The sequence below is a fragment of the Schistocerca piceifrons genome, chromosome 8 (genome assembly GCF_021461385.2).
Source record: "Schistocerca piceifrons isolate TAMUIC-IGC-003096 chromosome 8, iqSchPice1.1, whole genome shotgun sequence".
NCBI classification, from domain to species: Eukaryota; Metazoa; Arthropoda; class Insecta; order Orthoptera; family Acrididae; genus Schistocerca; species Schistocerca piceifrons.
Window position 1 is genome coordinate 286018703 of NC_060145.1, and position 25717 is coordinate 286044419.

Consider the following 25717-nt stretch of genomic DNA (forward strand, 5'->3'; position numbering starts at 1 on the left):
ATGACCACAGCAGTTAAGTCCCATAGTGCTTAGATCCATTTGAACCATTTTGAAGGTCATGACACTAAAAGTGATAGGTTGCAGTAGTTTCCTTGTGAAGCAAATGAAGACCAAGGTTAACATGGGTAGCATCACGAAGCCAAGGTGGTGATGAGTTCACAACCGTCAGGGAAGTTGCAGGTAGTGTGAAGTTAAGCTGATGTAGCAAGTGCTGAAAACGGACTCCAGGAGGTAACAGAGAAGAGGGACATGCCTCATACTGGCGATCAAAGGAATCATCGAAGAAGGAGGCACAGGACAAGTGGCCACGCATGGCTGACAAACGCCATGCATAACTGCTAAGGAGAAGGTCACGGCGGTGGTAAGTGGTATTTCAGCAGCTTCAGCATACAGACTTTCAACCGGGCTAGTGTAAAAGGCACCAGTGGCCAAACAGATGCCACAATGGTGGATAGTGTTGAGACAGTGTAAGAGGGATGAACATGCAGACGAATTTCGAACGGACAAGGGACCGATACAAATGGAGGAGGGTGGTTCGATCAGTACTCCAGGAAGTACCATTGAGGACATGTAGAACAGAGGAACTGCATACAGCGGACTGCCACTAAGACACATGGGAGGACCAAGAGAGTTTCCTATCGAGCATGAGCTCGAGGAATTTCATAGTTTCAACTAATGGAAGGGCAACAGGCCCAAGATGTAAAGATGGTGGGAGAAATCCTTTATGCTGCCAGAAATTCATACAGAAGGTTTCGTCAGTGGAAAAACAAAAGCCATTGTCAATGTTCCAGGAGTAAAGACGATCAAGACATCCCTGAAGACACTGCTCAGTGAGGCAGGTCCATGGACAATTGCAATACATGGCAAAATCATCAATAAAAAGGGTGCCAGAGATGCCCGGCGTGATACAGGCCTTTATAGGGTTAATGGCAATAACAAAGAGGACGATGCTCCGGACAGAACCCTGAGGCACACTGTTTTCCTGGATAAAGGTGTCCAACAAGGTAGGACCCCCACACACCTTGAAAATTCGGTCTTTTAAAAATTCTGAAAGAAACAGTGCAGGCGGCCACGGAAGCCCCACATGTAAAGAATACGGAGGATACCAGTTCTCCAGCTGGTGTCGTAGGCCTTTTCCAAATTGAAAAACACAGACACTGTCTGTGATTTCTAGAGAAAACCATTCATGTCATGTATGGACAAAGTAACAATATGGTCAACTGTAGAATGTCATGCTCAAAATCCACACTGTGCATCGTTAGTAAATTGCATGACTCGAGCCACCATTCCAGCCAGGCATGAATCATACGTTCCATCACCTTGCAAAGGCATCTGGTGAGAGAGATGGGGAGGTAGCTAGAAGGAAGGTTCTTGTCTTTATCCAACTTAGGTAGGGGTAAGATGGTGGCTTCACGCTAACGTCTCAGAAATGTGCCCTCTGCCCATACTCAGTTGTATGTATTAAGCAGAAAGTGCTTGCCTGCAAGAGAAAGGTGCTGCAACATCTGAATGTGGGCATCATCTGGCCCTGGAGTGGAGGATCGGGATAAACTGAGGGCATGATCTAGCTCCCGCATAGTAAAGGCAGTATTGTAGCACTCACGATTCAGAGGCGAGAACAATATCACCTGAGCCTCCTCTGCTCATTTCTGATGGAGGAAGGCAGGGTGATAGTGGGAAGAACTCAAAACTTCCACAAAATCGTGGTCCAAGGTGTTGGAGATAGCAATAGGGTCCACGATAACATTGCCTGTTACTGTCAGGCTGGAAATTTGCAAATGGATCTTGGTCCCAGAGAGCCATTCTAAACTGGTCCACATGACAGAGGAAGGGGTGGAACTGTTAAAATAACTAGTGAACGAAATCCAGCTAGCTTTTTTGCTATTCTAAAGAATGCGACAACACTTTGCACGCATCCGTTTATAATGAATTCAGTTTGCCGTTGTAGGATGACGGTTAAAAACATGGAGAGCATGTGTCCGTGTGCGAACTGTGTCTTGGCATGCCTCAATCCACCAAGGGACTGGGACACGGTGTGATAAAGAGGAAGTGCGAGGAATGGAACATAAGGATAACGTCAGAGAGATATTCCACCTGATCATCAAAACTGAGGACATCTTGCTGTTCGAAGGTTGCCAGGAGTAGTAAAGCCACCAGTCAGCTTTAGTAAGCTGCCATTCGGGTGTGCACACAGGTGGGGTAGGAGTCAGCAAACAGATAGCACATGGGAAATGGTCGCTCGAATAGGTGTCAGAAAGAACAGACCACTCAAGACAATGGGCACACTGGGCAGTGCAGAAAGATAGGTCCAAATGGGAATAGGTGTGCGAAGAGTCAGAAAGGAAAGTGGGTGCTCGAGTGTTAAGTTGAGGTTGAGTTGATTAAGAAGATCAGCCGAGAGGGCATCTCTGTGACAGGTTCTGGGAGAACCCCAAAGGGGATGATGTGCATTAAAGTCACCGAGTAGCAGAAATGGGGGAGGTAGCTGTCCAATAAGCTGAAGGAAGTCTGCCCTGGTGACATCGAATGACAGAGGGACATAAATGGTACAGAGGGAAAAAGTCAGGTGGGGAAGGAAAAGGCGAACTACAACAACGTGAAGATGGGTAGTCAGGGAGGTGGGTTGACTAAGAATGTCATCCCGTATGAGCAGCTTGATGCCGCCATGAGATGGAATGCCGACCTCAGGGGGAAGGTCAAAATGAACCGGGAAGAAATGTGAAAGCTCAAAGTGTTCATGAGGGTGCAATTTCGCTTCCTGAAGGCAGAGTACAAGGGGACGCTGCGATGCTAAAAGCAGCCATAAATCCTCTTTGTGGGACCGAAGGCCACGAACATTCCATTGGAAGGGAGTCATGACGAGGAAGAGATGTACGGGTGTCATTTCAGTGGCTGCCGAGTGACAGCCGGTGAAGAGTCGCTACTACAGGGCACAGAAGCAGGAGGATCCTGCTCCATGGGGTTCACAGAAGCATCGGCTTGCTTGTGCGGTCAGTCTGTGGAGTCCAATGCAGAAAAATGGTTGGTGGTGTGCACTGGCAACATGGAGGCCAGCCGGGCTAAGATATCACGTGACGACACGATCGAAGAGGACCTTCAAGTCAGCGAAGGAGAAGACCATTGCCTTTGGTGGACTTCTTAGAGCCTTTCCAATTAGAGGAAGACTCTTGTGTTGTTTGGCTGGAGGGGCGTGGGAAGTCTTCATGGGAGTACTCCTCCTGTCTTTTCCGGCCTACCAGCTATGAAGCTGGTGGCTTCACCTCTTGAGGCAAGAGTTTGATGGCTTGTTGCACAGCTGGACGGGGGGAAGATGTGCTACCTTGACACTGGCCGATTTCACAAGCTCAGAGCTGAACTGGAGGCCGCATGTCTGCGTGGCCATGTCCTCCATGGAGTGACGGGTAACAAGAACAGAACTATAGATGCCAGAAAGGAGAGCGCAGGGTTTGCGATTAACCAACAACTTGTGAGAAACAGGGTAAGGCACTTTTTCCTTTACCCGCATCTCTTGGACAGCCCACTCATTGAGATACATGGGACAGTACCAAGAGGAGGCAGCATGGTCACCATTGCAGTTGATACAGCAGGGAGGACGAGGCAGGCACTTGCCCTCGTGCGCATCCCTACTACAGGTTACACATTTGGGTGGGTGTCAACAATACATTCTAGTGTGGTTGAAACGAGAACACTGGTAGCAGCGCATCGGGTTCGGAATGTACGGCCAGACTGTTATTATTTCATAGCCTGCTTTGATCTTGGACAGAAGCACCACTCTATCAAAGGGGAGAAAAAAAGTGCAGGTGGGCACTAAGGAGGAATCTACCTTTTTCAACACCCAATGGATGGCAATGACACCCTGATCAGAGAGGTAAGACTGGATTTCGACCTCAGCTACACCGTCGAGCACCACGGGAAGAATTCAAAATTCTATGGACCTCGACACGAACAGGGTAGCTGTGGAGAAGTGAGGCGGCAAGCAGTAGTTGTGTTTGAGAATCAGAAGCAGTCTCCAAAAGCAAAGTGCCATTCCGTAAACGAGAGCAGGATTCCACAGGGTCAGCAACTGCATCAACATCTTTCTGCATAATAAACGGATTCACCGGTTATGCATCAGATGTGTCAGCCTTCATGAGCGCACAGTGAGGAAGAAGGAAAAGCGAAACCTCAAACGCCGAAGCGGAGGAATGAGAGCAGAAGGGAAACAAACAAAGGAAATGTCAGCGAAAAACAATGGTGAGACTGCTCTTACGTCAGCAACAGACACTACAGAACATTCCCAATAACACCCCGGACATGTTCCCCAATGGAAGGGAAAAAGAATAGCAAGAGGACAGGGGAAAAAAGGATAGCAAGAGTATAGACATGCAGCACAGAAGAGAAAAAATGCTGTAAAAGCTGGGGCCCTGTGGTGGCCAAGCACTAACCTGCCGAAGAGTGGCGGGGAAGGGAAGGGAGGAAGGGGAAGGTGAAGGGGAAGAGATAGTGTATGGGGTGGGGAGAGGCAGCATCAAGAGGTTGTGGGGCAGGGATGTGGGGAAAAAAGGAACACAAAAGGAGAGGAGTTGGTGGAGGAATTGGCAGAGGGCTGCAAATAAGCAGGATGGGAGATGAGAATGGGGAGGAGATGATAGGGTAGAAGGGATGGAAACTGTTGGGTGGAGGGTGTGGGGACAGTATGTTACCGTAGGTTGATGCTGGGATAATTCCAGGGACAGAGAATGTGTGTTAAGGATAACTCCCATCTGTGCAATTCAGAAAAGCTGGTGGTGGAGAAAAGGATCCAAAGTGTCACCTTCCTATATGTTAATCGCTTCCTCTCTGATGGCTCCATCTGCACCTCTGTCTACATTAAACCCACCAAACACCAGCAGTACCTGCATTTTTACAGGTGTTATACCATTCACACCCAGAATTCCCTCCCATATAGCATCGCTATCCAGGGCAGCATATTCGCAGAGACAAAAACTCCTTTGCTCTGTACACTGAGGGTCTCATTATGGCCTTCACAGACAGGCACTATCCCCAGACCTAGACTGCAAAGAGATCTCCTGTGCTATTTCCCCTCACAACCGCAATCTTCCTGCCCCTCCCACAAACCAGCCACAAAGGAGTGTCCCCTTCATCACCCAGTACTACCCTGGACTGGAACAACTGAACCACATCCTTCGCCAGGTCTTTGATTACTTATCATCGTGTCCTGAATTGAGGGGCATCATATTGAGATACTTCCCCCCCCCCCCCTAAAGTGGTGTTCCATCGCCCACCCAACCTCCACAAATTCTAGTCCATCCCTATGTCTCTCCCAATCCCAACTCCTTTTCACAAGGATCATATCCATGTGGAAGACCCAGGTGCAAAACCTGCCAAATCGACCCACCCAGCACTTCCTATTCCATTCCTATCACTGGTTTAACCTACGCCATCAACAGCCGGGCCACTTGTGAAGGCAACCACGTCATTTACCAGCTCTGCTGCAATCAATGCACAGCCTTTTTATATTGGTTTTGATTACCAATCAGCTGTCCACCAGGATGAATGGTCACCACCAAACTGTGGCTAAGATCAAAGTAAACCACCCTGTGGCACAACATGCACCTGAACATAACAAATTTGATTTCAATGGCTGCTTCACTATCCGAGCCATCTGGACCCTTCCCTCCACCACCAGCTTTTTCTGAACTGCACAGATGGGAGTTATTCTTGCAACACATTCTCCACACCCATAATTATCCTGGCCTCAACCCTCCACCCAACAGTTTCCACACCCTCTCTCCTATCATCTCCTCCCAATTCTTGTTTCCCACCATGTTTATTTGCAGCCCTCTGCCAATGCATTCGCCCATCTTTCCCCACTCCTCTCCTTTAATGTTCCTATTTTCTCCACATCCCTGCCCCACAACCTCCTGACGCTGTGGCTTTCGGCAGTCTAGTCCCTGCGCACTCCACCGGACAGCAATCATCCCTCTCCAAACCCATACACTACTATCCCTTCCCCTTCCCCTTCTAATTCCCCCCACCCCCACCCCATATTGCTACTTGCGTCCCATGAGCATTCCAGCCCGAGATGCTGGAGTTGGCAGTATTGTGGCTGTGTGTCTTTACTGTTGAAGGCTGTGGCTGAAAGCTATATGTGAGTGTCTTTTAATTGTGCCTGTCTGCAACTCAACGTATCTTCTTTATGGTATGTAGCAATCTGTCTTTTCCTACATTGTTAATATTCCCACCTGGAGTTTCCATTGTTTGATATTCTAAAACAAACAATTTCAGGCGTTTATAGCCACTATAACTAACAACAACTATAACAATACTGATGCAACTCAGTCTCCTCTGTTGTGGATGATTACTGGCATGGTAGATCAAAAGACTATCACATCAGTCCTGTGATGCAGTAAATGATGTCTCCACTGCACAATGCCTGGCATGCCAAGCATGGTCTTTAAATTTTATAAGGAGGAGAAGCAATGTTACCAGATATCATCCTTGTTACTATGGTAACAGGAAAATCCAGCTGTAAATATTGCTGAGCTGGTGGAACAGCCGTGCCATACAATGTCAAGCTCAACTAACTAAATTCGGCTACATTACACCCTCCAACATTAGTCATGGGATGCAGTGAGGCCAATCTATTGTGATATAACAACAATGGTACAAGCTACTGTAGATGCTACTGTGGGAAAAGTGCCACATACAACTGCTCTGGACACAGGTGCTATGATGAACTGTAAGATTCGTGAGATCATAAGTGTTCCAACATTCCTTTTACAGAACTGTAAGATTAATGGATCAATTGGTTTCAGATTCTGGCATGTCCAAGTGCAGACACAGGTTCAAGTTGTAACAGATTGCCCATTCCTAACAAAGTGGATTAATTGTAATATGTGTACTTGGCGAAGAATTCGTAAAGGAAAAGGATGCAATGATTGATTTCTCCTCAGGCAAATGTTTTCTCAATATCGCTGGCTAAAATACTGCTGTTGACTTGTTAGTAAACACAAAGAGTGAGCATGGTAAATACTGCCAAGGGTTAAAGATAAAGTTCATTAGAATGAAAGCCAAATACACCAATAGAACACCTGCCCACTGTAGTTCGGTTGAGAATAATAAAAATGAAATAACGGATAAGATTATAGAGTCTACAACCACAGACTCCTTGCAACAGGCAGAATTAAATGATAAGCTTTTAAAGTAAGTACATACTAAAAATAAGATATTAGTACGTACCAATATCAAATGGAAATTCACCTCTATGAAATATACTGTCAGAATACATACGCCATTCCATTGACCAAGTGAGCAGCATTCATGAATATAACACAGCAAACACTCAAGTGGAAAATTATAGAACCCTTGATGTCACCATACTTCTGCCCCATATTAGTGATAATAAACAAAATCATTATTTCTGTTCGCACTAGAACAGAGAATTTAAATGAACAGCTGCAAAGATTTCATAGTGTTAAATACCTTACCAGCATTGATTTGAGAGATTCGCACTGGCAGGTCAGTCTGCCAAATGAATCCATAAAATATATTGCTTTCATACTTGGATGAAGGAGTGATCAGTTCTGTGTATTGCTATTCAGATTCAATTTAAGTTCAGGTGTAGTCATTACCACTTTGGACACAGTCTAAGGGTCTGATTTGCTAGACAAAGTAATCTTATACACTAATGATATGAATACAATAGTGGGAAACATTCCACGTGGGAAAAATATATACAAAAACAAAGATGCTGTAACTGACCAAACGACTTACCTCGACGTTGACCTCCATCTGTCCAAGGGCCAGCTTCACACATCCATCCACATCAAACCCACTAACAAGCAACAGTACCTCCATTTTGATAGCTGCCACCCATTCCATATCAAACAGTTCCTTCCCTACAGCTTAGGTCTTCGTGGCAAACGAATCTGCTCCAGTCCTGAATCCCTGAACCATTACACCAATAACCTGAAAACAGCTTTCGCATCCCGTAACTACCCTTCCGACATGGTACAGAAGCAAATAGCTAGAGCCACTTCCTCATCCCCTCAAACCCAGAACCTCTCACAGAAGAACCCCAAAAGTGCCCCACTTGTGACAGGATACTTTCCGGGACTGGATCAGACTGTGAATGTGGCTCTCCAGCAGGGATACGACTTCCTCAATTCCTGCCCTGAAATGAGATCCATCCTTCGTGAAATCCTCCCGACTCCACCAAGAGTGTCTTTCTGCCATCCACCTAACCTCCGTAACCTCTTGGTTCATCCCTATGAAATCCCCAAACCACCTTCCCTACCCTCTGGCTCCTACCCGTGTAACTGCCCCCGGTGTAAGACCTGTCCCATGCACCCCCCCACCACCACCTACTCCAGTCCTGTAACCTGAAAGGTGTACACAATCAAAGGCAGAGCCACGTGTGAAAGCACCCACGTGATTTACCAACTGGCCTGCCTACACTGTGAAGCCTTCTATGTGGGAATGACCAGCAACAAACTGTCCATTCACATGAATGGACACAGGCAGACAGTTTTTGTTGGTAATGAGGATCACCATGTGGCTAAACATGCCTTGGTGCACAGACAGCACATCTTGGCACAGTGTTACGCCGTCCGGGTTATCTGGATACTTCCCACTGACATCAACCTATCAGAACTCTGGAGATGGGAACTTGCCCTTCAATATATTCTCTCTTCCCGTTACCCACCAGGCATCAACCTCCGCTAATTTCAAGTTGCCGCCGCTCGTACCTCACCTGTCATTCAACAACATCTTTGTCTCTGTACTTCCGCCTCGACTGACATCTCTGCCCAACCTCTTTGCATTTACATACATCTGCCTGTGTCTGTGTATGTGCGGATGGATATGTGTGTGTGTGTGTGTGTGTGTGTGTGTGTGTGTGTGTGTGTGTGTGTGTGCGTGAGTGTATACCTGTCCTTTTTTTCCCCTAAGATAAGTCTTTCCGCTCCCAGGATTGGAATGACTCCTTACCCTCTCCCTTAAAACCCACATCCTCTTGTCTTTCCCTCTCCTTCCCTCTTTCCTGATGAAGCAACCTTGGGTTGCGAAAGCTTGAAATTTGTGTGTGTGTTTGTGTGTTTTTTATTGTCTCTATCAACACAGCAACGCTTTCTCATTTGGTAAGTTACAGCATCTTTGTTTTTATATATAATCTTATACACTGACATATTGACAGCTAACCCTACATGGGAGGAGCATTTCAATTTATTGGAAAGAACCTCACAAAAATTTTCAGAAACAGAAGTTACAGCAAATCTACAGAAGACAAAATTTTGTAAGAGACCAGGCTAAATTTGTAGGCTATGCAATTTCTTCCACAGTGATAACACCACATCTAGACAAAAATCAGTGCTATAAGGAATTTTTCTTCTCCAAGAGGTGCAAAACAACTTAAGGCACTTTTTGTATTGTGCTCATTTTTTTCAGATGATTTGTGGGTAATCAACTTTTGAATGGCACAGGTTTGTTGAACCTATTACAGAAAAATGCACTGTAGGGACTGCCAGAAAGATTTTGATTCAATGAAGTATGCTTTAGCCAACTCCGATAGTTTACAACATCTAGACTTGTCCAACGATTTTTGTGTAATTACTGATACCTCAGTCACTTGTTTGGAAGCACGTTTACCTCAATTTATTGAAGAAAATGGCAAGCATGAAATTCATGTTGAAGTTTTGCTAGCAACACACTGCTGGAATGTGAATGAGCCTACTCTTCTACCGAGTTGAAAACCCTATCTGTAGTTTGGGCCTTTAAGAAGTTCAGTTACTATATTTATGGTAAAAGTGTATTCTATGACCATCAAGCACTAAGGTTTCTTATGTCATGTAAACTACCCTATGCACATTTGGTGTGTTGGTCAATTTTTACAAAGCCACAATTCCGAAATAATACATTTTTCTGAAAGAGACTATATACTAGTAGATGCCTTAACACATTTACCACCAGGTTTACCTGAGTGTTCAGAAGTTACAGAACTAACCACAGATTATCAAGTATTGATAATTAAAGGCAGTAATTACACATAGTTTTTCTTAGATATACATGTAAAAATATGGTTGATTTGTAGAATGCCAACCTGTGTTGGTGAAAAGTTGAAACACTGACTTCACGAAGTCCTACTGAAAAATTAAACCACCATTACAAAATACATAATGAGATTATGTCCTACAAACAAGACGTATAATATGACACATGGTGTGTTTGCATTCCAGCTGCATGTGAGGATGTCTTAATTTCATGTATCATGCAGGTGGGGCATTACAGCATAACAAAATATACAAAAAAGATAAATCTGTATTGCTATTTTCCCAACAGGAGGAGGTGTATACAACAGCTACTTAAAACATGTGTCATACATCAGTAAGCAATACTGTAAAACCAAAGCAGTTGTAGAGAGCTACATCCTGCCTTGCCAAAAAAACTACTACAAATCATTTTAACTGATATTGCCAAACCTTTGCCTTCAGCTAGAGGTGGAGTTAAATATGTAGTAACATTTTTCTTTTTGAAATATGTTAAAACTGTATGCCACAAGGTCTACCACAGGAGGTCCAATCATTAAAAGAACTATAAATGATTATATACCTACAGTTGGCAAGCCTGCTGCCTTGCTGTCTGACAACACATAAACTTTCAATAGGCACATACAGGAACATTTATTCATGATCATCTGATTAAACTAATACTAATAACAAGACATCAGACAGAGAGTAACCCCATGGGACAATTTTCTGTAAATTTAATAGATTTATCTGCACATGTGTTGCTAACCAGCAAACATGTTGGACTGAATATCTGGAACTGTCTGAACAAATAGTAAATAATCTGCACATATACACCACTCCATATACACCAGCTGAGCTTCTGAACAACATAAAAGAACAAAATAAATGGATAGATCCTCTTCCTCGCCTCCCTAGAAAGGAGTGTTCCTGGGAGAAAAAAAAAGACAAACCCTGATCACTCTTACATAACAAGCACAATTACGGAAAAGCCAGCATGACAGGGAACTACAATGATATCAGGTATGTGAAAAAATATTACTGAAAACTCATCCTATATCTTGACTATTATGCATGGTGACTACAAAATTGTCAGTATTCCTCACAAATTACGTTAACTGTTGGCCTAACCTAGAACCTACAAGATAAAAGGAAGGTACACCCACCATGACCTTAAAACAATCTTCAGTGTTGATCTTATTTGTCATTCAATGTTTGTAATGAATATAAATGAATAACTGACTGCCTTTTAGTAAGTAGTATAACTTGTGATTCATGTAAAAGCATTGTAATATTGTGTTTGCAATGGAATACACATAACTTGAAGATGTTTATGTAAGTAATGCTGCTGATGTAACCGTGTGCATTGTGGCCAGGAACAGGTAGCATGAACTTTGCGCTGTGCTGGAGCTGTCCCATTAGCTCAGTGAGACGACGCAATGCCATGGGGAGCAGATACGCAGACTCTTCAGTGTTAGAGTTGGGTTCATGCCAAACTTACTCAACTTGGTGCAAAAGCCATTCACAAAACTGTCTTTGTTGAATGCAGTCTTCTGGCTGCTGGTGTCGATTTGACATATAATGATATGGCTGCAGTTCCTCGTTGTGCAACAACCAATCTTTGAGATACCTTGAACTGCCTTGTATTATCATGTGTGCTTCACTGAGATGATTAGTAAATGGTTTCAAGAATCATGTCCTCTGTTTGTGGAGTACATCTACCGTCCACAAGCAATGGACAGAGGTTATCCAAGGGCTACACTTAATTATGATTCATATGGAAGCTGCATAACTAATCCTCTGATTATCTAACTGATGAAATCTTTCATGTGTCTTTCAACCAGTTAAACTGACTGGAAAAAATCGGTTAGCAACGAAATGATTGCAAGCCATGGGCATGTAATCATTTTCACATTTCTAGATCTATAAGTTGAGCCTACAATCCATGTTTTCAGTTAAGTCCGATCATTACTGCTTTTACCATGCAAATCACTTCTTTACACTGAAACCTAACACAAGACACAGTTTTGTGTCACCAAGCTTGCCACTTTTCAACAACAGCTTCTGAGCCTGATGCTTTAGCTTCACAAAGAGAACAGGTATTTAATTAGTTTAAAGTGGTACATGCCGCAGGAGGTTTTTCAATTGTTTCGACTCATTAATTCTAAATCCCATATCACTAATGTGATGTAACTTTCTGTCCTGAGAATTTTATTTTCTTGTTTTAAAGCATTTTTAAAAATTCCTCAACGGTACAAGGGAGGCAGCATTACAATGTGTATTAGCTGGATCTACAAGTACTGATGAACTGACAAGAGGTACAGAATTCTCCATCAAAAGAGACGGTAACAAAAACTGAAGTGCAAAATCCGATCTTTTTCCACACACAAATGTGATGGAATGAATGCAAGATCAAGCTAGATAAAAGTTGTTCAACGTCCTTCAATTATCAAAATCCAAATTACCAAGAGGGCTAAATCTCTTTTTAGAAACACATGAGTAAACTTTTTACGTATCTAGTCACCAGCTAAAAGAAATTTAATGAACAAATCTGCAGACTCCTCATCAGATGTTAAACTACTGTATGTTCTGAGAAAAATAAATCATTATTCACTGCAAGGCTTGCAGTCAAAAACTATTCACTAGATGAAGATTTATGAGGTGTGCGAGATAAGTAATGAGCCTGACAACACTGCAAGCAATCTGGCAACACTGTGTTGTTCTACTTACGTAGACCAGTGGGTTCATCCCTTCCACATGCTCAGCCCCAGTTTCAGCTCTGTACAGCCATCACACGATTTTTGAGTGTGCCATGAGTGAAGTTGTGTTTTTGTTGTGTGTTACGAAAATGGAACACCAAAATTTAGAGTAACATTATGCCATTTAGTTTTGTGTTAATCTAAAGAAATCCACAAGTGTGACCTTTGAAGAGTTGGAACAGATCCATGCGAAACATTCCTTATCAAGAGCAGAAGTTTTTCACCGACACAAAGCATTTTTGGAAAGCCGAGAACACAACGAAGATGAACCTCACTCAGGGAGACTTTCAACTTCAAAAACTGACAAAAACATTGAATTTGTGCATGCTGTTGTGAGATCAGACCAATGTTTAACAATAAGGGCGACTGTCAATCAATTGTTTCACAATGATGTCCTTGAAAGTTTCAGGAAAAGGGTGACTCTAGTCAGATTTTTCATTGCAAACAAGTGGATACTGAATCATGACAATGCCCCAAGTCATGTGGCCATTTCAATCACAGAATTTTTTAATTTCAAAAGGCTTTCCTGTTGTTCCACAGCACACCCCTCTCCCCTCTCCCCTCCCCCCCCCCCCCCTCCCCACCTGGTCTGAGTCCTTGTGGTTTCCTTTTTTCAAACTGAAAAATGTCTCAAAAGAGTTCATTTTGGGACTCTGGAGGACACTGGAAAGAATGTGGCCGAGTCGATAAAGGCACTAACAGTTGCAACACCTATATAATCTGCATACAACATGCTGTGGCTTGCGAGTGTTTTAAAACATTACAGCCCAGGTTCACATAAATCAAATTACATTACAATTCCTATTACCCAAAAACTACAGATACAAGGAGGAAGGGGAGGCAGGGAGAAGGGGGGAGGGGGGGTGAAGAGAGCTGATGATGATTATTATTATTATTATTATTATTATTTGTGGTGGAGGGCACTAAACAGCAAGGTCATCAGCGCCCTTGCAGTAATGTTACTCTGAAGGTGATTTTCACAACCTATGGAGGAAAAATCAAGAAACTGGAAAACTACATGTGATCCCACCACAGGCAATGTAAAGCAGCCCCAAGAAGGTGAGGCTCAGAAAAGCCCGTAATAAAACCCCAGCGTGACACAGCGGGATAACTAAAATCAATTATGGATAAAATACCTGTAAAGATGCTGTTAAAAAGTGACAAATAATCGTGGCTGGATGACGACCTAGAAATAATATGTGACCCAACCACTTGGTGACACATTAAGATCTCACACCAAGGATTGTGGGAAGAATTCTGGACACCACACAAAATATTAAGACACGAACAGCACTCACCTCTTTATCAGTTGAAATAGGGGCAACATCATGAAGACAGAGTGCAGAGAACAGAAAATCAGAATATAAAGAAAAGGAGGAGGAATGATGGTGGTGATAGCAGTACTAGTAGCCATAGTAATAGTGGGGGGGGGGGGGAGGGGGTAAGTTAGAAAATGGGAGAGATGTTGCCTTAGTTAAATTACTGTACTCACAAATAAGAAGATAAATTACATTATATGATAACCTGGTGCGCTGTAGAAAACCTTGAAATAATGTACAGTTTTAGAATACTAAATACAGAAAAATGTTGTAATGTTCCAGTTACCTTAGGTTGAGTCTACAATGTATCATCATCAAAGCATGAGATAAAAACAAAGGCACCACACTGATTTAATTTAGAACAGAAAAGAAGAAGATATTATCATTTTGTAAAACAACTGTTAAAGATAATGGAGAAATATGACATAAAATAACTACTTGCAGACAACAACAGATAATTTTGACAATATGTACTAACTATTGTTTGAAGTCATAGAACATCTGTTGATAGATTTTTACTCGGTTTCAACAAGAAGTAATGCAAGAGAATACAAATTATAACAACACTACAGCTTGCATAGTCAGGTTCTCAGAAACAGTGTGTATACGTGTGTGTGTGTGTGTGTGTGTAAAAAATCATGTCATTTCATGGTTTAGTGATAAATTTCCAGAGCATGGCGCCAAAGGTCTCGGGTTCAGTCCCCGGTCAGTCCTCAGATTTTTATCTGTCACTTTTTACCTCCAGCAATGTTTGTTAATGTGAAAAATGTCAAGTTGCACTGTGGTTCAAAAACCTTATTTTAATACATCTGCCAAATGAAATAATCATCTTGCAGCTCAGACACAATAGGCACCTGATACCTGAACTGGCAAACACCTTTGTTGTGTGGAGTTGCACGCCAAGGTGCAGCACAGAGTGTTCACTCAGCCTCAATTGTAACCCCAAAGAGGTATTGGACCAGTAGCAGACTCAGACCCTTATTGGCTGGCAGGATGAAAGAAGACATTTGAAAATTTAAGGGCAGAGATGATACATGGATATGTCCACAGGATGTCAATACTTAAAGGATGAGACACAACTTGCCATGCAAGGAAATACCTCCTAGCAACCACTTTCTTGGCAGTTATGTATGGTCACTCTGCCATGAGAGCATACAACATTTAGATAAGATGTTGCAAAACAATTTGATTGGACATAAAAATAACATGAGCTACAGAAAGTACATAAATGAACCACTCCTTCTGAAGTTCACTATTTGTAATGCAAAAATTTTTATAGAGGCTCAGCTGTATATGTTACATATCGCATGCAGTTAAATTTTAAAAGAGACATCTAAAAATGTACTTTTTGCTATGTAACATTGTACTACAGACTTTAAAGTGACTAACTTATGTAATTTTAATAAAAAAAAAAAAAAGTCATTTAACATCCACTGTAGAATAAAGGCCTCTTCTAGCAACAAAGTAACACCATAACACAATAAAATTTGAGACAGAAAACAACAAATCAAGAAAATAAAGAAAACTATTCAAGTGAGTTTTGTAATACAACAGTTACTCATGGAATGAATCTTTTTATAGTGATATTTTCTCAGATTCTAATGTCAATAATGTCAAATATGAAAGATAAAATAATATTAATGAATCAGCAACCATCATCTTATCACTGACAGTAGTTTCAAAAAAATTTAACAGCACACACAGTATAGTCTATACATACTTGGTACTGAGAAAAATATTCTCAGCAGCAAAATGTTTGCAATCTGATGTTTACTCGGTGCGTTTCTAACTTGTAGTGTTCACCCATGTCATGTCTGAAATTCTTTACAATACTTTGGAAAAGAGACTCAACCCTTTATATGTGGCATGTCAAACTCAATAAATTAGAATTCATTGTAATGCAAAGATTTTGCATCATGCATCATACAAAAGCAGTGAATTGTAAACGCAACAGATCAAGACTCATACCTAATCTGCACATCGGTTCCTTGTCAAAGAGCAGCAAAAGGAACAATAAATTTGATGCCTTGACATAGGGTACACCACAAACTTTTATTTTTGGTCCTCTGTTGTCCTTGAAATATGTAAATGATCATCCACTTTCATAGAAAATATAAATTTTCTGTATTTGACAGTTGATCTATTTTGTTGTTATTTATGCTGGCGATGGCCACAAGTTGCAGTTTTCTTGGATTTTTATGTTTTTATTGCAGTTGTTTTCTTCCACAGTTTGTCCTTTTTTCTGGTTTCCCCATTACCTTCACCGTGAAGACCTGCACCAAGTAACATTTGGTTTTGATTTTGACAAACTGCATAATTAATGCTGGTGCAAGCACAAGTGTTTCAGAAGAAACACTGCGAACCACAGGAACCTGTTGCAGACAACCTCTATGTGGTCCCATGTTGGCCCTGCAACAACTGCAATTTATAATTGTAGTGGGCATGGAATCACCGAGACTGAACAGTCAACCAATGAAAACATGTCACCTGGTCAGACAAATCACATTTTCAGCTGCACCTGGTCAGTGGCAGTGTCCAGATATTCCATCATCCAGCAAACAGTTGCTCGAAACATGCACTGTCCCAATGGACACAGGCTGGTGAGGGCATTATTATCCTAGGGGTGACATTCACTTGGGCTTCCGTGCGACCTGTGGTGGTCATCAAAAGTAACATGGTAAAAAAAGGAAGGCAACAGTTTAATGCCCTGCCGACAATTAGCTCAGTAGAGATGAAGTACAAGCCCAGATCAGGGAAGACTGGGGATGGAAATCAGGTGTGTCCTTTCAAAGAAACCAGGCTGGCATTTGACTTAAATGATTTAAGGAAATCATGGAAAGACTAATTCTGGATGGCCAGATGTAAATTGGACCCACCGTCCTCCCAAATGCGAGTCCAGTGTGATAACCACTGTGCCACCTCACTTGGTGGCACCACAACATCTGTGGATTGACCAAATGAACATTATTGGAAATCATCTGCATTCCTTCAAGCTTGATATCTTCCCCAATGATGAACGCATCTTCCAACAGCATACTGTTTGCATCAAAACGTCAGACTGACACTGTTGTGGTTTGACCAGCTTGGCTGTGTGGAGCACAGGCTAGTAATGTACGAAAATTATGTGACCTGTGCATACATATCTGGTACCCCATAACTCCAGAAATCTACCAAGGACTTGTTGAACTCATGCCACACAGAATTGCTAATGTATTGCAATCCAAATGCGGACCAACGCACTAGTAAACAGATGGTCACAAAATTTTGGCTCATGTGTGGTGGATCAGTGACCAGAAACCCTTTACTGCAATGGGAGAAAATAAAGCAAATGTCCTCATCACATGTACAGGAGCCCTGATAACATTCACTAACACAATGCTTATAGAAGTGGCTTAACTATCATTGTACCTACATTGTTAGTATACGAGTGCCAAGTATCTACTGAATCTGAGGATTGTTGGGAAAAAAAATAATGAATAACAAAGCCTTGATAATAACCACTGCAACTCTTATGGGAAGGTACTAAATGAATAAACAAGTGCCATCAGTAATGAAGGAGTACTGAGAACTTTAAGAAAATTACAAGAACACAATAAAATTAACCCTGCTGCCATGTTACAAGGTGTCTTATTCCCATATATAGACATATAGAGAAATCTCTATTTTAGCTCCGAGGCAGGAGCAAAAATGAAACATTAACGGAATATTTAATTCAGAGGTCAGATGTCTGCAAGATAACTACGGATGAGTAACAAACAGGATGCTAAGAAAGCATCTTAAGCATATTTTGATACAGCAACAAATACCTTTGGCAATTATACACCAAGATGAGTGTTACCACAGTCCAGATAGTCAAGGTAGCTATGCGTATGGGCAAAATTGGTCACTATAAGCTACTAGCATCAGATTTTGTATCCAAATATCCTCAAAATCTCGTAGCCAGCTAGGAAGATGAATGGATCCCAATGTCACAAATAAGAGGCAGCCAGTATCCTCAGATACACCCACATATTCCGGTAAAGCACTGGAATAAATGTAAAAAGTGCTCCAAAAAGTAATCTACCTCAGTAGCAAACTGAAGTTTACCTGCCAACATTCAAAGAAACACCTGTACAATATATACTTGTCTTCAACAGTACTGTGTGAATGTGGTGCTGAAGAAGAGCTAAATCACTTTTCGTTACAGTGCAACTCTGATAAAATAACGGAGCTGCTAACAGACTTGGATGGACAGAGGATAACAACTTCATAAGAAATTTATAAATTACTCTAAAACATTGTTACTAAAAATCTTATTAAAATTTTATTACTAAAACTGAATGTATTTGTAATGTTCTGATTAGAATTCTATTCACTGTTTGCAATAAGTAGTAGAAATTACTGTAACTAATGTTTTGTATGACATGTTACCTATAGGTGTACTTACAGCTTTTAAGTATTAACCCAATGACTAATAACCCAATGACTAATGAAAACAGTAGCAACAAAAATTGTAACACAAATTTAAGACTAGTAAAAATTATATTTCAAACTGCAACTCAAATATAACCTGTGAGTGCCATTATGTGTAAGCTTTCGAAACCAATAATAATAAAAAAATGTAAAATATCATCATCTGATTCTAGTACATCACTATTAATTTGCATAGTTTTCTTTTGGGAGAGATGGTTACCCACTTTTGAAGTCAGCTCATTCTCCTCTTTGCTCAAAATTTAATCCGTTTTAATCCTCGTGACAATTTTATTACTTCTTTTAATGTGAACATTTTAGTTAGGATTTGACATGACTGTTGCTGATAACAAATTAAACCAATTTACTGTTACCAGTCTCTATTTAATTGCATGATGCATTTTGGAGGTTCCATTAGCAAGTGGATTTGTACAGCATGTATGTGTTGAGTTATGACTTTGGGGTTACATGTGTGTGATGATGATGATGATGATGATGATTGGTTTGTGAGACCCTCAATTGTGCAGTCGTCAGTGCATGTACAAAGTCCCAATTGTTACACAGTCCAGATTTTTACACAGTCCAATCTAGCCACTGTCACGAATGATGATGATGAGGAAATGATGAGGACAACACAAACACCCAGTCCCCAGACAGAGAAAATCCCCAATACAGCCAGGAATCGAACCCAGGACCCTGTGATCTAGAGGCAGCAACGCTAGCCACTAGACCACAAGTTGCGGACATTTTGTGTGATTGTGTATGCCAACAACCAATGGAAACAGTTCCACATATTACACCAAAGACATAACACAACACATCCACACCACACTCATCTACAAAAATGAAAATTTTATACCTCCAAAACATTACGTGCAAAAAAATAAATAGTGACTAGTAACAGTGAACTAGTTGTTTCATTTGATATTTATTACATTCTTTGATATAAATGAAATAGAAAGAAACATTCCACATGGGAAAAATATATTAAAAACAAAGATTCCATGACTTACCAAACGGGAATGTGCTGGTAGATAGGCACAATAAAAAAAACACACAAACACACACACAAAATTTCAAGCTTTCGCAACCCTCGGTTGCTTCGTCAGGAAAGAGGGAAGGAGAGGGAAAGATGAAAGGATGTGGGTTTTAAGGGAGAGGGTAGAGAGTCATTCCAATCCCGGGAGCGGAAAGACCACACACACACACACACACACACACACACACACACACACACACACACACACACACACACACATATCCATTCTTTTACAGAGCGGAGATAAGGCTACACAATCTACAGGTTTTTTTTTTGCACCTGGTGTTGCCTTATTAAAGCATTGGTCCAGTTTCAAGAACTGTTTCATTCTGAAAAGATTCTTTATACAATTATACACGTTCCTTTTGTGATACTTTTGCTAGAGCTTTTCATTCATGCTAAAGCACAAACATCTCCTGCTATCTTTTGAGATTAGAAGGTGAGGAAACTAGGGAAAAGGATTTATGCCATCAAACATTTAGGACACCAAACAAAATTTACCTTCCAAACTTGCCTGCTTTGACTTTTTAATTAAAGACAGTAAAGTACAGAACATTACAAACCAAATATTGTTAGTACAAAATCACTTTTACTGTGATATAACAAGAGTAACACAAGATGTTAAATTAAATGTTACATTCAGACTTACTCTTTCCTGAGTTCTTCAATAACTCGATCCTTGCGCTTTAATTCGTTATTGGCGGTCTTGAGCAGAGATGAAATATTTTCGTGTAACTGGCGATTCTCTTCTTTCAATTTCAAATTTTCTTCTGCTGTTTCATGCCACTGCTTCTCTAGATGTCGAATACGATCTTGTAATTCTTTATTGGCATTTTCAAGCTGAAAGTGTTACAGGCATCAGAGTTGCTGTAATTCGTGGCCAACTGTTACGATGGACGTTTGATGTCAGAAGAGAATAACCAGTACGAGACAACAAACAGCATTAGTAATTATGTAATACAAAATACAATACTCATGGGATTATAAACTAACTGGAATACGAACTGGAGAAACTTATATTTTGATCTGTCTCACAAAATTGGATATTTTTCATAATTTATGCAAGATATAATTACACTATGTACATCAAAATATTCTGAGATGTAATAAAATGTTTCAAAAGTTCTCTTTGATTACTTCTAAAGAAAAATGTATAAAATGTGGAGGATATGTAGGTAAATGTTGGATTATATCATGACTGAAGTAAGGACAAAGATGAGTTCAGATGTAGTTCTAATAACATGCATTAAAAATGGAGCAAATATTGTTACCACACAAAAGTAACATGAATAATGCAGAGCTGTTTCAGCAATGGGTAACTGATATTCTTGTTTCCTTTTCTTCCTCAAGGGGGTCAACAGAGATGTCCGATTCCACATGTCTGCTTTGACCCATGATGTAAGGGTGTTGTAGTGTGTGACGTCATGATGGCATGGTGTTTAGTTTATGAGTTGGTTGTGTTAGCAGATTTCGTCTTGTTGTGTTATGGTGCGGAGTTTAGTTTGAATTGGTTGTGTTTGTAGATGTCGACTTGTTGCAGTGGTCCGCTTGTGGCGATGTGTGTATGCTTCGAGTGTTATGTGGTGTATTGGGTTCATCTGAGCGTTGTTGGTCGCAGTGGGAATTATTTTGGATTGCCTATGATTGATGGATTGCCTGTGATTAAGGCACTGAAATTGGTTTCAGTGAGTTACCCCTTTTTTTTCCCCCATGGCTGCGATGTTGACTGGTGTTATTGGTTTGCTGTTTGTCGTGTAGTAAGGCATTCAATTTATTTTGTGGCTTCTTTTATTAGGTAAGGATATGACTGTAAAATATAACAGTTCAAGGTTGCGTGCTGAGATGGTGGAGGGGGTGATGTCTCTCATAAAATTTCTGCAGGAGAATATGCAGTTGGCAACAGTTCTGGCGTCTCGGATCAGGGACTGTTATATGTGGCGGTGTCGAAGGGATAACCTTTGGCGCTCCATTTGGCGCAGTAACTGGTTTGAGAAGTTTACGTTGGCAGTGAGAGAGATTGTTTTGCTGACTTATTATTTTTGTTATAGATCCTCTACCAGTTTTTGCACGCATTAGACTGGAGGGAGTGAGAGGACGGTTCTAGATTGGTTTTCTTTTTGTACAGAAGTGTGTTCAGAATATGTAAAGTATAGGAACAACTTGGGTAGGCTGTGGGTGGTGGTCGAGATAGATGAATTGTAATTTGGAAAGAGAAAATATGGGAGGGGTAAGTCTCTGGTTGGTTTATGGGTGTGGGGGGGCCTTTATTTCAGGGGATGTGTATGCAGATTGGGTTTTCTGGGTTTTAGAGGGGCATATGAAGAGTGAACTGGTGGGGTTAATTGAAGAGTATATAGAGGTGAGTACAGCACTGTCAGATGGTTTTTTGTCATATAGGGGTGTTGAGGAAGAGGAATTTAGATCATTTAGTTGTAAATCATAGTTTAGAGTTCAAAAAATTATGAAACTGGGGCATGTGCTAAACCATAGAGAGGTTTTGGGGGGGAGGGAGGGCACTTAAATCAGTCATAGGGAGGGAGAAGAGGCGCTCTTCTAACCTGCAACCTCGTTTAGATGAGTACTGCTGGAAGAAGAGCGTCCCTGGGGAGTATTGCATTTTTCGCGCTTTTCTTTAGGGCAGTTAGTAAAATGTGTGTGTGTGTGTGTGTGTGTGTGTGTGTGTGTGTGAGAGAGAGAGAGAGAGAGAGAGAGAGAGAGAGAGAGAGAGAGAGAGAGAGAGTGCGCGCGCACACACACGAGCCCATGTGCGGTCGGGGGGGGGGGGGGGGGGGGGGGGGGGGTGGTTATGATTATGTTGTGGATGATCTGTTTTGTTGCAGTTGTTTTTGAGTTGTAGTGTGTGATTGAATTTAGTTTATTTTGTGGTTTTTATTTGTTGGGGGATTTTTGTTTTTGGGGGAGGGTGAAGTTTGGGGGGGATGGGGGATTGGGCTTGGGGTTAGTAGGTTGTGGGTGGGTTGGGAGTTTTTTTTGGTTGTGTTTTGTCTGTGTGTGTGGGGGGGGGGGGGCTGTGTTTTATTGGGGTGGCTAACCTAGTGTGTAGCGATGGAATTTTTTCATGGTAAGTAGTCATTCTTTTGGGTCTATTGTTCGCAAATTGTGATGTTTTTGTGGGGTTTTTCATGTGTTGTTGGTTTCGTGTTATTTATCTTAGGTGTAGGCGTTTGATTTTTTGCTACTGTCACCTGTGGTTGACTTATGTAGCTTAAGGGAAGTATCCGATTCCAGTTTATATAGTTGCAGATGTGTTTTGGTATCATGAGTTGTTGCTGACTTATATAGGTCAAGGGAAGTGTCCGATTCCAAGAGTGTGCTGTCGTAGCTCTATGTGTTTTGGTATCGGCAATTGTAGTTGACCTATATAGGTCAAGAGGAGTGTTCAATTCCAGATTTGTTGTTTAAGGTATTGGTTTTGTGGTATCGACAGTTGCGATCTCATTATAAATTTTGTAGTTGTTGGTTTTTATTTTGTGGTACTGACAATTGCAGTTGAGCCATCTAGGTGAAGGGGAAGTGACAGATTACTGTAGATATTTTGACTGTAGCAGAATGTAGGAATTTTGTGTTGTTTTTCTGTCGTCATTTTGTGTGGTTTGGGATTGTGGTGCATGATTTTATGTGTCTATTTTTAGTTTGTCCCCATCCAAAAACCCCCAATCTCTTGTGATGGTCCTGTTAGTTTGATCATATTTTTGGAGAGAGAGGCATTTGTTTTTATATGTATTCTCATGTAGTGACATCATAGGCGCCATATATGAGATGTTGAAAATGGTAGTTTCTGCCATACTGATAATGTCATGAGTCAAAGCAGACGGGTGGAATTGGACACTTCCATAGTCCCCCTCAAGGTAAGAACACTTGTTTTCAAAAATAAGTCAGAACTTAAGAAGCAAATGGTTAGATAAAAAAAAGAATAAGAGGGAAAGAAAAGAAGAAATTAAATGAAAGAAAAGGTTCAGCATGACATTTTAACAATTAGTAACTGCTCCAAAAGAACATAATCTCCATATAGCTGTTTGAGCAACAAATGCTTTTCATCTTAATATGACATATGGCCTCCCCTAACTAGAAGACATGAGAATCATACCGATTTCCAAAAAATAAAAACCAATGAAAAGGTAATTACGTTTGGGAAGGTTTTTATTGTTAAATAACATGTTGCCTCCACAATATCAGTATTTACATACCCAGACAGTGTTAGAGGGGTTATGTTCCTTCGGAACAGTTGTGAATCATTAAAATTTTATGCTAAACATTTTCTTTCATTTAATTTCTTCTTTTTCTTTCACTAAGACACTATATTTTTCAACCATCTGCATGTAAGTTCTGATTTATTTTTGAAATCAAGTGATCTTACTTTGAGGAAGAGAATAAAGGAAGTGTTGAAGAACAGGTAAAAGAACAATGTTTACTGCATACGTTTTAAGGGGTCGGCAATCATTAAAAAAAAAAAAAAAAAAAAAAGAGTTATCCAAGAGTTTATATATGAAAAGAATGTGTGTGGTCAGTTGTTATAGCAAAGAGTAACTTGTGTAGTTTCTTATCTGTGTTGTGTGTCTTACTGTATTTCCAATAAAGTGAACATAAAATTATAGAAAAACTCAACAGGTTATGGGCCCAGTGTTCTGAAAAAAAAGGAGAAACAAGAGAAAATCCACTTACAAGATACTTCAAGAAAACAAAAAACTTTGTGACGTATAAGCGCTTTAAAGACAGCAGTACATTCAACCCGTAAGATGTTGAAGATCTCTGTGATATGCTGGATGGAACTGAAAAACTAGAAATGCAAACAATGATAAAGGTAGCAAATGCCATTCTGTGATAAATTGTTGGACACATATTGTGTCTTTTGTTGCAGTTTAGCATTGGTTCAATTCATAACATGCAGTATAGTTAGCAGAAACTATCAAACTATCACATTTTGATAAATTAGACAAGTGTCAAAGGACGTGTGTTGGCATGAATTTTACGTTGTACAGAATAGCCAGCTAGAGGGTTCAATAAACTTAAAGCAATTTACAAAAGAGAGACTTCTCAAAGAACTCATGGTTCAAGAATTTTGTTGTTTGAAGTACAATAAAATGAGGGAAATAGCTAGTAAAATAAGTCCACTGCTGAATATAGCATTTGAACTGAATTGTCTCTAGTCTGAAAAGATGACAGACACTATTATCATACCCTAGATACTATCTATTTGGTAATTTCCAAGAATGATTGCCTATCAAAGTCGCAGGGTCCAAACGATACATATCGAAAGTGCGGTCGTAAATCTATCATGCGGCTCTGGTAGCAGGCGTTGTGGTCAATTATTTGTGATCGTCATTTTTATCTGTTTTCTGTCATTCCCTTAATTGCTCTAAATTACATGACTCCGTGAATTATTTGTGAGTTGCTAGGGAATCCCAGACGATTGATGTCGTTAGTGAGTGGGATGTCTGGTGTTCTTGACGTTACTTCGACAGATTCTCTCACATGGAAAAATCTAATTCCATGTTTATCCAGCGTAGAAGATTGTTCGACTTTTTGTCACAAATACTACCGGACGAGGAAAGAAGGGACTGTGTAGACTGTGGTGGTGCGAAGTGTGTAAAACTGGTAAGAACAGTTTCAATGCTGAAATACCATTTACAGTTCCATTGCGGACAGTGCGGAAAACGAACGAGTATCAGGAAAAATACATGGTTTGACTTCTCCAAATTATCCATCCACACCACCGTAATGGACTTTCACATGATAACAACACCAACGACGAGCAAGGTAAGTCGTCTCCTTTGCATTTACAAGTATTTTTGTAACACTCTTCTTTTGTTGTTGCTGTAGCGACCACAGTCAACATACTCATAATACCCGCTATCAGAGTCGCATGATCAATTTACGATCGCACATTCGATATGTATCGTTTGGACCCCGCGACTTCGATAGGCAATCATTCTTGGAAATTACCGTCTATTTTGCCAGATGAGTTCAAACACTTTCTCGTCATCCAGTGGTGAGAAGTATGTGGGAAATCTAACTGCAAGGCTCATAAGAGAAGAGGAATGATAGAAAAGTAAAAGATCCAATTTGTAACAACTATGGTGGACTGGACATTTTGTAAGAGAATGCAAGATGCTTAAGAAGAAAGAC

General features: G+C 40.9%; 1 protein-coding gene across 1 annotated transcript in view; it reads right to left on the reverse strand.

The window, feature by feature from the left end:
- The window catches only part of LOC124712277, a 130823-nt gene that overhangs the window by 101474 nt on the left and 3632 nt on the right, over positions 1-25717 (reverse strand). The window contains exon 2 of the mRNA XM_047242571.1: positions 20220-20410. Coding sequence (XP_047098527.1) covers positions 20220-20410 — 191 coding nt within the window. The remainder of the gene's footprint in view (positions 1-20219; positions 20411-25717) is intronic.